Below are 15,912 nucleotides of genomic sequence, written 5' to 3' on the forward strand. Positions count from 1 at the left end.
AAAACGGGAAAAATATCCGAAATAAGAAACGGTTTGCTGGGTTAACATCTCTAGGTAACGGGAATTTTTTTTTGAGACAGGAAAAAAAGAACTCACAAAAACAGCCGATAGGTGTTGCTGACGTACACAAGTGAAAGAAAAAAAAATATACGCAAATAAGGGGTCATTAAAGTATTACGTCAGCATCGATGGGGGAAGAAGGTTTCCGATTTGCTGACTTTTGATGACAAGGCGGGAGGGGAGGGGTTTGGATGATTCTTACGTCATCGACCACCCTTTATGAAGATATGAAATATTCTTAATGGCACCTTATTCGGCGCGCCAAAAATGGAAAAAAACCTTTCAATTAGTTGTTGGACACCTGAATTAACATTAAGTCCCTACAGAGCCACTTTAGTGATCTCTACATATTTCACGGGTCCTTCAAGTGCTCTGGAAATGTGTCCGGGCAGCTTAAGTGCTCTGGAACTGTTCCACCAAGGGCGTAGCCAGGGGGGGGGGACTTGGGGGTCTGGTCCCCCCCCGAAATGTGAGAAAATGACCGAAAAAAGGGAAAAAGATGGCCAAATCCATTGTTCTGTCACTTTGGTCCCCCCCCGAAATGAAAGTGGTCCCCCCCCCCGAACGAAATTTCTGGCTACGCCCCTGTGTTCCACGCATCACTTAAGTAATTTGGCAATGTTCCGCGGGTAACTTGAGTGATGTAAAACCGCACGGGGGCCACTTAAGTGCTCTAAAACTGTGTCACTCAAGGGATCTCTAAATGTGCCACGGATCGATTAAATGTTCTGGAACTATGTCGCGGGTAACTTAAGTGATATTTGAATGTGAAAGTGATCTTTGAGTCCTACTTCAGTGATCTGAAAATTTGCCACGGGCCATTTAAATGCCCTGGAATTGTGCCCCCCCCCTTCCGCGTACGTTTCTGATCCCACCAATATGCGTTAGGAGGTAGGGAGCAGTGCTGACGAAATTTTGCTGACAAGGGGGAGGAGGGTCAAAAATGGCAGAAAATTTGCTGACGTAATACTTGAACGGCCCCTAATACGCAAGTAAGTACCAGATACATCGTCATGTAATAAATGCGGCGGCTTACCACAATGTAAATTTTATATTTCGTTTCCAAGTGAATATGTTTTCATTATGAACCACTAACCAAGAATTGGCCGGTTTCCTGCGGTAGTCTCCGTACGTGGGTTCCCCCCCCCCCCACCCCCAAGAACCTCCGTCTCGCCATATCCGTATAGTTTCCAATGATCATTGATTAGATATGATTTTATCACTCCAATAAATCATTTTCAACCATATAGATTGACTGAATACAATGATATCTAACCAAAATTATTTGTTTCGGTAAGTGTCATCATAAAAAACCATTGATGACTATCTCTATGCTACACTGTTGGGAATGATACCCCGGCGGCCGGTCCAGTATATCAAAGACTGTTTAAAACCAATTAGTGCCCAATGCTTAAGAACACACACACACAAAAAGTCTACAGGAACCGAAAGCTGTGATTTCCTCTGTCAGGATGTGAACCAACTTTTGTGTTTATTGCTATTTTCCTTAAAAACAGAAAAAAAAAAACCCGAACACAAACATATTTTGAAAGAAAATCTCTCTTGCAGATTATTTCACACAAGAAACTATAGAAATCTTTATGAAATATGCAAAATAAGTGAGCATTTTGTTGTGGGGGGGGGGGGGGCATTTTACCCTGGACCAAGCCTAGTTACACCCTGCAGGACATACTTTGCATGACAAGAGTCTGCCCGTGAGATGGAGGGTAGAATATTCCCCAATGTTGTAATCCGAGAGAGTACAATCGTCATCCAAGTGCTTCCCGTCAAACAAAAGAGACTGCAGATTCAGATCAGGTTGAGCGATGAGTTCCGGTTCCCAGATCTTTGCCTTGACGACCTCGATTGTGTCACTTGGCTTGACTTCCAGAGTGATAATTTTACCTGCAGCCATATTTAAAATAAAATTTTAAAATTTAAACAGCAGGAAGTATGAATCATATTATCAAATTGCTTGATTCGTTGAACAAGAATATTTAAAATAACAATCTTTGTTAGGAAATAACTCCCGTTTCCATAAAATTGAGACCTTAGTGCAGTCGGAATTTGTTACAACCGCCACTATTATTCCGTTGAAACCTTATGTCGGGTGGGAGTCCCACCCGCTGAAGCCCCCCCCCCGTCCTTTCCATCGCTAAATTAAAATTGTCGGCAACGGCCGAGGCATATTTTTTTCCCGTCCCACAAAACGACCAAATTTCCAGTTTTTCGGAGTTTTCCCAGAAGTTGGTCTCGCGATTTGAGAAACAAGTGCCCCTGGCTACCCAGTTGCACACCCTGGCAACCTGTGTACAGCAGGAACAGGAGTCAGTTGAAGATTTTGCCACTCGAGTGCGACACCTTGGCAACAGGGTTTTCCAAAACACAGCCGCCATTTCTCCAGAGGTCATAGCAGCCAACGACAGGTTACTGCAGGCTCGTTTTGTTGCTGGGCTTAGACCCGACATACAACGCCATGTGCTTAGCAGAGCCCCTCCAAATTTTGACCAAGCTGTAACTGATGCACTCACTGAGGAGGCAAACAACAAACTCTACATGAGCTCACTGCAGAGAAGAGAAGAGGCACAAGGAGACATCGTGTCTCAATTGAGCGACCAGATTAGAGAGCTCACCATGCAAGTACACAATCTGAGCTCACAACAAGTTAATACGTACACACAGAGAAACAGCCGTACACACATACCACGAGCACACATCACATGTTTTTTTTGTGGTCGTGTTGGACATGTACAAGCAGATTGTTGGAGAAAACGAGAGAGTACACAGGGCCATCGATCACACTCACGAGGTAGGAGAGTGCATTTTGCACACAACACTCAGGGAAACAATAGAGGAAACAGGCAAAATTTAAACGGGCAAGGGAGGCGCCAAAATTAAATACTCGTGTTGGGCCAGAAAAAAAATAAATATATATATATATCCATCGGAGCGAGTCATCTCGCTTTAACACCTTATTGGTGAGCAGATGAGTTTGATAACTTGCGGACTAGAAGCCAGCATCAGTTTTATTGGGTTGAGTTTACTCGCTTCGGTGGATTTAATGAAAATATACAAAATAGAAGTATTGTGTAGGGGAATATATACAATTAGGGATCACCCGTGGTATCTCGCTTGGCACCTTATTTGGTGAGCAGCATGAATACGACAATATGAGTACGCACGTGTGTTGTGGACATGAAATACATGAAGAACTTGAATAGAGGAAAGAGAAATACATATATACACACATTTATATACATATATATATATAACTTTCAGGTCGAGTCGTCTCGCCCTAAACCTATTTTGGTGAGCAATGTGGGCTTGGTTTAAATGGGGGATTGTATGGAGAGAGCATTAGCTAAGGATCAGCTTCGGTCTTGGTGTTTTGGTTGACTCGATCTGGCTGGTTATATTTATATATATATACATATAAAGTATAAACTAAATGTAATACTTTATATGGTTATTATGAAACCATTCGTGTCGTCCCGCCTAGCACCCTAGCTAAAATAGCGGAATGAAAGACACTTGTGGTTATCACATTTACATCATTGTAACGGGAATGTCATAAAAATTCTTGTTCGGGTCCCGTTAGTACATGCTATATCTTGTACATGTGATGGTTATGTATTAGTAGCGGCAGTCATGTGGATATGATTTTTGTTGTTTTATCCATTTCTGTTTTTTCTCCCACTTATTTTTGTAACATTTAAAACATTATTTTATAAATCTGGTGGACAGATTTGTTGGCGTGTATATATCTGACAAGGCTTGTGTAATCCTTGCTGCTGTGTTTTTGTTTTTGATTATTTGAGTGATCCATTGTTTTCTATTGTTTTCGGAATATTTGTACATGTGTAGATGTTTTGTAAATTTGCACTATGTTGCATAGTGAACAGGAGTACCCACCATACCGCAGGCACATTTGTCTGTTCGGCGGCGTTTCCGTTCGTGTAGATATATAGGGAATGGGCCGTGTCCTGTTATGAAGATAGTCACCTCCCTATTCCAGTTTAGTGTGTTGTATGTGACTCGAGGGACAATTTCGTGCACTTTCCTAGCTGTTGTTTCTTGGTCCCAAATTTGCTGCCATTTCTGGAGGGTTGCTTGTTTAAGTTGTCGCTTCAGGAGCGTTAGTGGGAAAGGGTTATCAAGTTTATTGTCACAGTTGATTGCAGCTTTGGCTAGAGAGTCTGCTCTCTCGTTTCCAAGATTACCTACATGGGCCTTGGTCCAACCTAGGAAAATTTTTGGGTTATTTAATAGACGCCGCCTCAATACACGTACTATTGTGTTTCTATTTGTTGGATCTAGAAGTGCTTGAAGGGAGGAGCGACTATCAGTTATTATTAAAACTCGCTCTTCTGCCCCCGTTGCGTATTGTGCAGCTGCTTCTATCGCTAACAATTCTGCTTGGAAGTTACTATTGTTTTTATCTAGTGCTGCTTGCCACGTTTGCTTTTCTGTATTCTTTGTGTATACACAATAGGCTGCCCCGAGGCCTTCATCGGTTTTGGAGTCATCTGTGCATATGTGGGTGTTTGCTGGTTTTATATCGTGGCCGTCAATCGAAATTTGATTGGGGATAGTTGAGCAGGAGGGGTGGTGGTGTCAGCCATGCTCCCGTGCTTCAAAGTTATTGGGGTCAAAGTCTACAAGTTCTGGTTGAATGTTTTTCCTAAACCTAACTACGTTTGTGTAGACCGCTTCCATTTGGAGCTTTAGGTGTAGTGGGCAGTTGCCTGTGATCACTTGGAGTCCGAGCGTAGCTGTTGTGTCATAGTAGGCTGACCATATTTCCTTGAGCGAAATATGGGACATTGCCAATTATCGCCAAAAATGACGCCAAAACCGAACAAAGATGCCAAATATTGCTGAAGTTACGTAAAATCCCAATGGCGGGAAATGAAGCATTACTGCAAATTGCAGTGGATTAAAATGAATTCCACAATAAAAACGTTCACCAAGACGAATGTGGGAGATTAATATTCTCATTTATAGTTGTAATTATCATAACATAATTTATGAGTTGAAAAATAATTTCAATCTTTGACTTCAATAAAGAATAAATATTCAAGTAGGCTTCGTGTAAAATACGGGAAAAACTGGGACGTATGGTCACCCTATGTCATAGGCTCGGGTTATTGTTAAGAGAAATTTCCTCTGCGCGCTATCTAAGGCCTGTTGTGTTTTTGTGGTTGGATGCCTATACCAATACCTTCTAAAGCAGCTTGCTATAGAAGGTGTTGCCTATACCAAGCTGAGGCGCCATGGGCTAAGAATCTCTCGACTACCGTCTTGTAGATGATGTTCCTAATGCTTTGTGAGATGCCCCAGGATTTTCCTGCTATTTTAGTTAGTTAAAGAAAATGTACTTCGATAATTCCAAAATTAATGAAAGAAAAAAAAAAAATCTAGAATTAATGAAAGGGTCAAAAGCTGGACCAGTCTGCAATTTTACACATTCGCGCTGTTTCGACAATGATTCACTTGTCCCAATTCACAACAGATGACGCCACTACACTAAAAAAAGAAAAAGTTTTCGGGGCTATACATTTCTCCATTTTCTGAAAAAAAATACATGAAATCGTCAAATTTTGCCAAAAAAAATGATGCTAAAAGTAGGTAAAGTTGCCAATTGTTGTTAAGAAGGACCGAAAAATTGCCGATCGTGAGAAGTTTACAAAAATGAATTCTACGAAATAAAACGTTTAACATGACAAATACGTGAGGTAAATATCCTCACTTATAGTATAATTATGATACAACTTGGGAAAATGAATTTAATTTATGATTTCAATAAAGAATAAAAATTCAAGTTGACATCCTTGAAGAGAATGAGAATGTCATTGTACATACGGGTCATATGGTCATGACAGTGCAGTAGGAAAAATCTTATTTATAAAGGTTCGGCTCAGCCGTCTCTATTTACATTGGTCTCGTGATCCTTGATCTTTTTGATCTTAAGCGCTTATCATCTCTGATATCGATTTTTATTTCATTATTTTATTGTCGATATCCTACACCTGTCAGCAAATATTAGGCTCGATATCCGATATCGGGTGACTTCTTCGAAGGTTGGAAAGATGTCGATCACGAGATGCATATTCGCATTTACGATTGTTAGTTTGTATTTGTTGAGTTTCTCTTCGTGTATCCCGATCCATTCCGAGGAAAGCTCTGGCTATGAGGTGAAAAAATAATTAATATATTGGATCAATTGATATGATGTTTATCTCATTTTTACAGTTATTCGATGAATCGGTATAAGCTATGCGTCTCAAGAAATTATTTAAACATGTGACGGGACTTTTCTTTAGATCAATTCATTTTATAAATCATGATAGTAGGTGGATACAGAGGGAGGGGGTACCACCCCCCCTTCAGTGAAAGAATTTACTGGCATAGGTGGGAGGGTGGAAATGTACGTTCGCCCACCCCCTGTTCACAGGACTGTTTTAAGAGCATCATATGGGCCCCCGGGCCAAGTGGTTTTTCTGAGGCCCTAGCTGGTAACTTCTCGAAACATTCAACTACTTCTCATTTTTCTGGGGCCCCTCTCCTCTTGAGGCCCCCCGGGCCATGCCCGGGTGGGCCCATGTGTTAAGACGGCATTGCCTGTTCACTATACATACTCTCGCCATATGTGGCTGAAGCTATTTCAGTCCTCGAATAAATTTTGTAAGGGCCCTGAGCCCTCTCAATAATTAATGAAAATGCAATGCACCCTTCCATCTCCTATATGCGAGCTTGAGTCTGTATGTAGGTTTTTTTGGGATGATTGATCCGTAAGGGTTTAGTCTTCCCCTCAATGTTTTCTTCATGTCTGCACCCCTGACTCTCATTGATTAGCAGCCCCTTCCCAATTCAAGGAGCCTGTATTTGCTAATGATCAGGATGACATTGTGAATACTCTAGGGCTCTGGGATACGAATAAAAACCTGGGCTCTTATTTTAAATAATGCAGCAATTGGAGCAAAAAAAAATCTCTCTGGGTTCAATTAAAAAATGGTTTCTAGGTTCGATAAAAACACAATTTCTGGATTAAAACTCCGGGTATAATGACTGGTATGAAATAAATTAATAAGAATGGGAAATATGAGATGCTCAACCTTAAAGAAAATGAGATCCGAAACGGTATAGTGACGCAAAGAAAATAAGCTTCAAAATTGGAACTGATTCAAATGCCACACTCTTCAGTGCAAAAGCCTAATATTATGAGCGACCTCTAGAGGTGATTTCACCTTCAGACGATGACAAAACAGACCAACAGGAAAAGAATTGGCAAGCCTACTAAGCTGAAGGGAATAATAATAATAACAGCCAACCGAAAGAAAAACCTCCAATGGAAGAAAATTTCCGACCAGGAAGAAGAGCGGCAACAGGCTGAAAAGTAAATTGCTGAAGAAAAAAATAGATTGTACGGTAGATGCTGCTTATTAAAATCACAGATAATGCTATCATTTGGGTATTGTTATCACTTTCACAAAGTACACAAAAGACCAACATCATAACATAGGAAAAAGTCCATTTCTAGCTATCGGGACTTATGTCATTTTATCTTATTTTTTTGCATATTTGAAACAAGATCCACACTCTAGCAGCCCAGGTATGCTTGCTCGCTATAAAAAAATCATAACAAAATAGGTATCATTGGGTAGATCTTATTGAGACAAATCTGACACTATATCATTTACAGAGCTGCAACTAGATACTTGGTTAGCCTGGGGCAAGCACACATTTTGCCGACCTAGTAAAGGAGCAGTAAAATTAGAATGCCCACCCCATGGCTGGTCTGGCAGCCCACCTACATTTCCCAGTTTCAGCCCTGCTCATTTGTTGCTGTTGAAATATACAAAGCAAACGACTGAAAAGCTTGCGGTTGAGACCAAAAATTCTTTACATGTTTTAACATGTTATCATTAGGTCATCTTATGACCTATGATACATGACATGTTATCCTATTATTGAATAAAGTTTAGTGACACCTCAATGACTCACCAATAGATGCAGGTTCAAAGAGTGTTTGGACAAGGCTGAAAACTCATAATGATGAAGTAATTGTACAACAATCACCAGACGAAATATCATTCCTATACGCAGGTATCTGTGAGTAGTTCTTGTTGTGCAAATTTTGAAAATACCCTGTTCAATTCATTTGCAAGAAGGGCAAGGCTAACTGACATTTGATGCAGAATGAAGTGGGCCTGCCTTGAAACTCAAGTAAAATCGAAGTGAAACCTGTTCAAATTTAATGAATATGTGGACCAATGGAATTTTTATATATTTTTACAATCAGTACTTCTTTATTATACCATCCTCCGAGGATGGAATGCCAAGGTAACTTGTAAGATATCAATGAATCTTGCCTTATATATTTTTGTTTCTCTTGTTATACGTTCCCATTTCATGGTCTTAGTGAGAACCTTAGCAAAACTGTAACTGCAATCTTGGCATAATCATAAATGCAGGGCCAGCAAGGTGAACACGGAAGTACCCTGACTTTGTATAAAACCTTTGAAAATAGCTTTTAAATAGGTTCATTCTGGGACAATCCTGTGGGTAAATTTTCAAAATTCCAAGAACATTGGGGGTAAATTGGAATATTCGCTAAAATTGAATGTTTACGTAAAGCTGATGTTATTTATTTTAATACTTTTTATTTCCAGACTTGCCCGAAGGGTGATCCAGAGAAACTGAATGTGCATCTTGTTTGTCATACGCATAATGATGTTGGGTGGCTTAAAACCGTCGATCAGTACTACTATGGGGGTATGTTATTAATTCTTTTAACATCCTGAGTTAAATTAAATGTCTTCCGCTTTGATAGAGATTCTGCTCTCAATTCACGTGTTCTGCCGCGGTGCGAGGGTGTAATATGTGATATTAGTTATATTATTTTATTTAATTGTGTTTCAGCAAAATCACAGATTCAGAGAGCGGGTGTGCAATACGTTATCGACTCGGTTGTCCAGTCTTTATTACATGACCCTAACAAGAAGTTTGTTTATGTGGAAACTGCTTTTTTCTGGCGATGGTGGAACGAGCAAAACGATTATGTAAGACATCAGGTCAAAAAATTGGCTTGCAATGGTATGTCAAATTTCCATGTACATTTTTATTAAATTTGCCAATACATAATTTTTAATCTGTCAAAGATCTTTATTTAATCATTTCCTGGTACTTGCAATTATCGGGACTACCATTAGTGAATACTAATTTTTTTAAGTTGATGCGATTTAAAGCCACAAACCATTGCCTGTCCATGAAACCTTTCTACAAATTCATATAGCCGCTTGACACAAATGTCTGAACTTTGCCACTAGACTTATCCCATTGCCTAGATCTCTTCCAGCCCAGCTTTGTGATATATTGGTATATCATATCTCTCTCTCTCTCTCTATTGGTTTTTATTTTTATCGTGGATGATAAATATCATTTGCAAATTTGTCTTTTGCCAGTCCACAAATTATTTTTCCTAGTTACGGCATTTGTTTTGTTGGTTCTCAAATAATTTCTCGTATTTACTGTATTTGTTTTGCAAATTATTTCCCCTACTTACTGTATTTGTTTTGCTGGTTTACAAATTTTTATTTTTCCTATTTTTGCCGGACCACAAATTATTTATCATATTTATTTTTTGCCAGTTCTTATGTTATTTCTCCTATTTTTTGCTGGTCTGCAAATTATTTCACCTATTTATTTATTTTTTGCCAGTCTTTTTTGTGAACATTATGTTTTAATAAAAGAAAGCTGGTTTACAGTTGGGAAAAATAAGGAAAATCCACTTTGCATTTTCAGCCGATCACCAATGTTGCACCAGCAAAGATCTAATCCAGGTTCTTGTGATTTGAGGTCATCACAGTGCATGAATGACCACATGACTGCCACCATCTTTGACCGTTAATTAGTTCTTAAATTGCTCCCATCGTCAGTGGACAATGGGCATAGCAAACTGCTATACCTCCACGTTAGTTGTATTTCACTCATTCTCATGTATTTATCTCATGCTTAGGTCAGCTGCAATTTGCTGGAGGAGGATGGAGTATGAATGATGAAGCAACAACTCATTACAATTCTATCATTGATCAGATGACTTGGGGACTGCGTCGCTTGAATGATACATTAGGTTCATGTGGACTGCCAAAGGTTGCTTGGCAAATTGATCCATTTGGTCATTCTCGAGAACAAGCTTCACTGTTTGCCCAGGTGATTAGCAAATCAAGTAGTGTATACTCTCACTAATCTGTTGCACTGTTCGTGCAAAATGTGATGAGCCAAAATTTCACTTTTTTCAATGCCTCTTAAGAACATCTTCACACTTGTTTCCATGTTCGGTAAAAATGTCATGTGTTTCTGACTAATAGAAAGATCAATATGACATTTTTACAAAACATGTAAACACATGTGAAGATGCTGTTAAATGGCATTAAATTTTGATACATGACATTCTGCATGACAGGATTTGACCGTCAGCTCTTTTCTAGAGAAAAGAGGGGAGGGCTCTTTGTTCCACTTCCAACACAAAAAGGGAGAGCAGGACTTTGTTCCTTTTTTAGTGGAGGTAGTAAAGTCATTTAGAGTGTTCGTAGGAAGAGTTCAGTAGTGGATTGGTGCACACCAATACCCTAAAATGGGTTCTCAAACTATGTGCCATAGTGCTCTGGTGTGGCATCAATCTTTGCCAGAGGCCTCGCTGAGAATCTGCCTGACAAAAGTTTTTTTGAAGAAATTCTTTGTTAAACTGCTGTGGGGAGTCACTGATAAGCATTGATTAGGTAAGGGGGTGCCTCTCGGGTGGAAAAACTTTAAGAACCCCTGCCATAAAACATTGTGCTGTCCATATGTTGAGATTTCAGTAAAGAAGTTACTTCAAGTTTGTGCTCTGTCTTGACAAGCAAAGAATAGCAGGTCATCTGGAGTGAAAGCAGTTTTTTTTGGTAACTAAAAAATGGAAATGTTGACAGAGTTTGATAAAAATATTCAACGTACCAAACAAACTTCTATAAGGCCATTTTTTATGCATCCAAACTTTATTCTTAAGTTTAGATATAAATATTTTTTCCAATCTTTGTCAGAAATAAGTTGTAATAGCAACCCCAAAGTGAGAAGTTTTTAAAAGCTTTTAGAAGTTGTTTTTCAAGTGTGTTTATGTTCCTAATCAATTTTACCCATATTTAATGATTTCCTCAATGAATAAAATGGTCAGTTTTTTATGATTTGTTAAACCAGAGTTCTACTGTACTATGAACACTCTCCAAACTATTGAGCCTTGAAGTGGTTTGCAAAACGTGAAGTGCATATATATAGTTCAAACTGTATTTGAAACATTTTTTATCAGAATAACTGTACATTTTTAAAGACGGGATTACTTACATCTCATAGTTGGAAAAATTGGTGGCAGGTGGAACCACTACACACAACTAGCATTACACAGAAACAAACTTCACAACAGGTTTACTATACATACACACACATGTTCCAACATACACCAATTCGTTAGACATTCCGCAAAGGAATATGGATGAGGTGCATGTATGGTTCAGTAGTCTGTCCTTTGTAGCTGCATTGCTATTTTTTCCCCATGAAATTATTTTTGATAAGTTCCTATGCTGTTGCTAGTTCCAACATGTAAAAACACATCATATTGCGTATTTGCCATCATTGAGAAAAAATTTATCACTAAAAAAACCAGCATTTGTTAAAAGACAGTTCTGGATAATCGAGGTTCCATTGCACATTTAAAATTAGAAGATTATGTTTTATGGAGCAAATGAGAAGCTTACATGCGACAAATTACTGTGCATGCCTTCTATAAGAAAGCAATAAAATCAGTTACATCAAATAAATAATGTTTTTTTTCCCCAAGTGCAATATATAGGGAAAGTTCTGATTGAAGGCCAGCCGATCAATATAGTTTCTATCATTGGCATTTTACACATGGGGGGGGGGGGGGGAGAATTTTACACATTCTGCAGGACTAGATTTAATAGAATGTCATTTCAATTGATTTCCTACATTCTAAAATACTTCTCTGTGAAAGTTAGTATTAAAATTTCTCTAAAATAAATCTGCTGTGCATCTTTCTCAATGATCCACTAGTGCCCCCTCCTCGAAAGTTGGTCCTTCATACATCCCCTAGGTTATACCATGATAATATTATCGTATTTGTTAAAATATTTTTATTCTGTATTTTTAGATGTATTTTGATGGACTATTTTTTGGACGTCTTGATTACCAAGAGAAAGCTGAGAGGATGAAGAACAAAACTATGGAACATGTATGGAAAGGGAGTAATAATTTAGGTGAGAATAACGTTTTATTTTCCCTTTATACAAGGGAGCTAAAAAAAAGTTTTTGTCATTTTTGGATCTTTAGAAATGAAAAGTATATTGTAATTATAACACATAGTTAGTCCTTCTCAAAGTAATCATTGACATCCAGCACTTTTTGGCAATATGCCTCTAGCTGCATAATTACAGTTTGAATCAGATGTCTTATACACGAAAAAGTCTGCAGGTGTCTGCCTCATTTGCAAAAGACTTACCACAAAGGTGGTTGTCCTGGGAACGAAAGGGATGACAATTTGTTGGTGAAGGTCTTAGGTGTAAGGCAGATAGCATTGTTTCCCAGCTAAGCCAGTATGGTGTTGCTGTCCATCCGAGCTACATGCAGCCTGGAATCATTGTGAAGGAGTGGTCGGAGCCATCTTAATGCATGTGCCATGTCTGGGTTGTATTTCTTTGAGGCTCCAGCACACAGTACTTGAACAGTGTAACCATTGATTGCCATTATACTGTATACATTTTTGGCATTTTCCCTGCAAAGCATCAATGGTTTATTTTTGACAATGATTAAAAACGTTTCAAGGTCAGTTAGTGTTACTAAATTTAAAGCATGAATATTTGCAGTTGTCCTGTAAAATGATCAAATGACCATGTGCTTGACCAATTTGAACTGCTTGGGTTAGTTTATTCGTGAATGCATTCACCCTGATCACTGTTCATGTCCGAAGTTCTGCATTTTTTTTTTTGTTAAATGTATAGGTTTGGCTGGTGATCTCTTCACTGGAGCATTACCTAATGGGTATAGTCCTCCAGCAGGCTTTTGCTTTGATATTTTGTGCAATGATCAACCTATTATGGTGAGCAAAAGTTTTGTTACTACATCAAATATTGTTATAATGTTGCAATTCACTGATAATTGATGAACATAAAATTTTATGCATAATTTTTTCTTATCTATGCATCTATAAAACTAAATAAAAAAAAGACCAATAGAGAAAAAAAATATTATGTATGAGATCCTTCTAAAAAGTTTCAGAAATTTCCAAATAGCCTTCTAATGAGTAAATGCTTACTTGTATGCTTGCCAGCTCCATGTACAGGGCTCGGCACGGGTCACTTTTTTCACTAAAAGTCACTTTTTTAGAAACTACTCACTTTTATTATGTATTTTCAGGCCCAGGTCACTTTTTCCACTTTTTTTAGCAAAAAAAACTCGGTCTTGCGCGCTTTTCTGCTGTCAGTGTTTTTCTTTTCTTCAAGGAAGAACTTTAAAGGTTCAAGGTCGCTAATTTTCTCTCTCCCTTCATTGAACTACGATCGTTAGCTCCCTTCCCGTAGAACCAAAGCCTTCAGAGCATCTTCACGATACCGATTGTTGGATTAATATCGGTGTTGTGTAAAACAATCCCCTTTTTAGACCTCGAAAGTTATTAAAAAGTTTGTCTCGAGTCTTTGTTATGACCGCAATAGGAGAGGGCGGGGTCTGGTTCCATGGGTGTTGAACGAGGAAGGGTGCCGGGGTGCCGAGTTTACTCTTTTTCCGTTAAAAAAATGGATACCGGCCCCGGGCGATAGTAAATTTTCGTTCGTACTTGCGGCCCGGGTTGCTACATACCGTGATCGGATCCAAAACTTGGGGGGGGGGGGGCAATGCCTCGAATGGCATTTTTGATGGAATGGTATCTTTAAGAAAAGGCAATAAAATTTATTTGCAAAATTATCGAATTTCACAGTCAAGGGGAAGTAAAATTACGTTTCCCCTCCAGAAAAAAATATTGTATTACGGCCATGGTAAATCGGGAGCCTCGGGTGGGGTGGGGGGCAAATTCACTGTTTTTGGTCATTGAAAATTACGGGAGGAGTCGGAGCTAACGTGGCGACTTTTTTTTGCACTAAAATAGGTAACCCTGACAGCAGCATCCATAAACTCTGTATCAACCGCATTTATAAACCCTGTATGTCGTTGACAGGGCCGTCTTAAGAGTATCATGGGCCTCCGGGCCAATTGATTTTTCGGAGGCCCTACCAAACATTCTCGAAAATTTCAACCAGATCTCATTTTTGTGAGACCTCTCTTCGCTTGAGGCCCCCAGGCCGTGCCCGGATGGGCCCATGCCTTAAGACGGCACTGGTCGTTGATTCGATTTTTGTGTTCATTTTATCCTAATTTTCCGTATTTCCCGATATATTTCTATCGATTTTCGCATATTAGGTAGATTCATATTAATCAATGATCCCAGTCCAGCCATAGACTTGAAGGTCTTAGGGGTGCAGCAGATGACAATTGATATACATTATGTATGCCTCAGTACACTCTGCCATTGACGCTGTAGGGGGGGGGGGTGGATTGCCCTCCCTCAACGTATAGCAATTAAAATAATTTAGTTAATTTAATAATTAAAATCTAGTTCATTTAATAATTAAAATAATTTAGTTAATTTAATAATTAAAATAATTTAGTTAATTTAATAATTAAAATAATTTAGTTAATTTAATAATTAAATACTTTATTCAATTTAATAATTTGTTTAATTCAGTAATTTAAGTAATATTTTAATTTAATAATTTAAAATAATATTGTAAAAATGTAATTTTATAGGTTTTTTTTTTAAAATCATTATAGTAAATTTCTTAAAATTTGTTGGAATACAAACCTAGGTATGTAAATAAAATTTGTACTAGTTAAAAAAAGTTTGAGTACATTTTGTATACTGTCATTCATAGCATAACATGAATGAAAAATCCACTAGAATGTAGATTGAACAAATTCTCTCATCAAATTTTGTGTTATTTCATTTTTTTTTCCTTCTTTGAATGTGAAAATTTTTTCCCGTTTTTGAAGTTTTTCCTGCTTAAATTGATTTTAAGATGGGTTGTGGAAAGCAACATGGGGGAAAGGCATTGCTACTGTTACTTAAAAAGGATGTAATGTTACTCTCTCACACATAGTTGTTGATAAATTTGATAAGGTATTCAAAACTTTTCTGGTAAGCAGAATGTGTTTGAGTTTGATTTATTTCACACTATTATCTGAAAAAAAACCAATTTCAATGAGTTCCATTGAAATACAAAGTTTAGTGAAAACTAAATTCAATTTCAATTCATTCAATTTGATAATAATCAAAATTCAATGTCCATTTGGTCTCTGTCTAAAATTATTTTGGTCACTATTTGGTCACTTTTAAACATTTTGGTCACTATTTGGTCTCTTTTTTGAACATTTTGGTCACTATTTTCACTAGTTTTGAGGCATATTAGGTAGATTCATATTAATCAATGATCCCAGTCCAGCCATAGACTTGAAGGTCTTAGGGGTGCAGCAGATGACAATGTATGGTGATTTTTTTCAGAACTAATATACCATTAAAATATATGCATCATTCTACAGTGTGTTTGTGTTTATAGATTGATGGAAAACAATATGCTTTATTCTCAGTGGTATTACCATCAGCACAACATGCACTTTATTGAGAAGAAATATAAAAAATAATATTAGTGAATTGTATCCGAAAAATATATATCTGTGAAATTATATTCCAGCACAGTTGCGTTAAGCGAAATA

At 38.0% G+C, this 15,912-nt stretch overlaps 1 protein-coding gene across 1 annotated transcript in view; it reads left to right on the forward strand.

Moving 5' to 3' along the window:
• Window positions 1-5,983: 5,983 nt before the first annotated feature.
• LManII (Lysosomal alpha-mannosidase II) overlaps window positions 5,984-15,912 on the forward strand; it is a 36,491-nt gene continuing 26,562 nt past the window's right edge. Inside the window, exons 1-6 of the mRNA XM_089251360.1 lie at window positions 5,984-6,254; window positions 8,733-8,835; window positions 8,983-9,156; window positions 10,079-10,272; window positions 12,263-12,368; window positions 13,110-13,207. Coding sequence (XP_089107486.1) covers window positions 6,150-6,254; window positions 8,733-8,835; window positions 8,983-9,156; window positions 10,079-10,272; window positions 12,263-12,368; window positions 13,110-13,207 — 780 coding nt within the window. The 5' untranslated portion in view covers window positions 5,984-6,149. The remainder of the gene's footprint in view (window positions 6,255-8,732; window positions 8,836-8,982; window positions 9,157-10,078; window positions 10,273-12,262; window positions 12,369-13,109; window positions 13,208-15,912) is intronic.

The sequence above is a fragment of the Pholcus phalangioides genome, unplaced genomic scaffold (assembly GCF_987345545.1).
Source record: "Pholcus phalangioides strain wild (caught in Gottingen) unplaced genomic scaffold, Ppha-v1.0 ptg000024l_1, whole genome shotgun sequence".
Lineage (NCBI taxonomy): Eukaryota > Metazoa > Arthropoda > Arachnida > Araneae > Pholcidae > Pholcus > Pholcus phalangioides.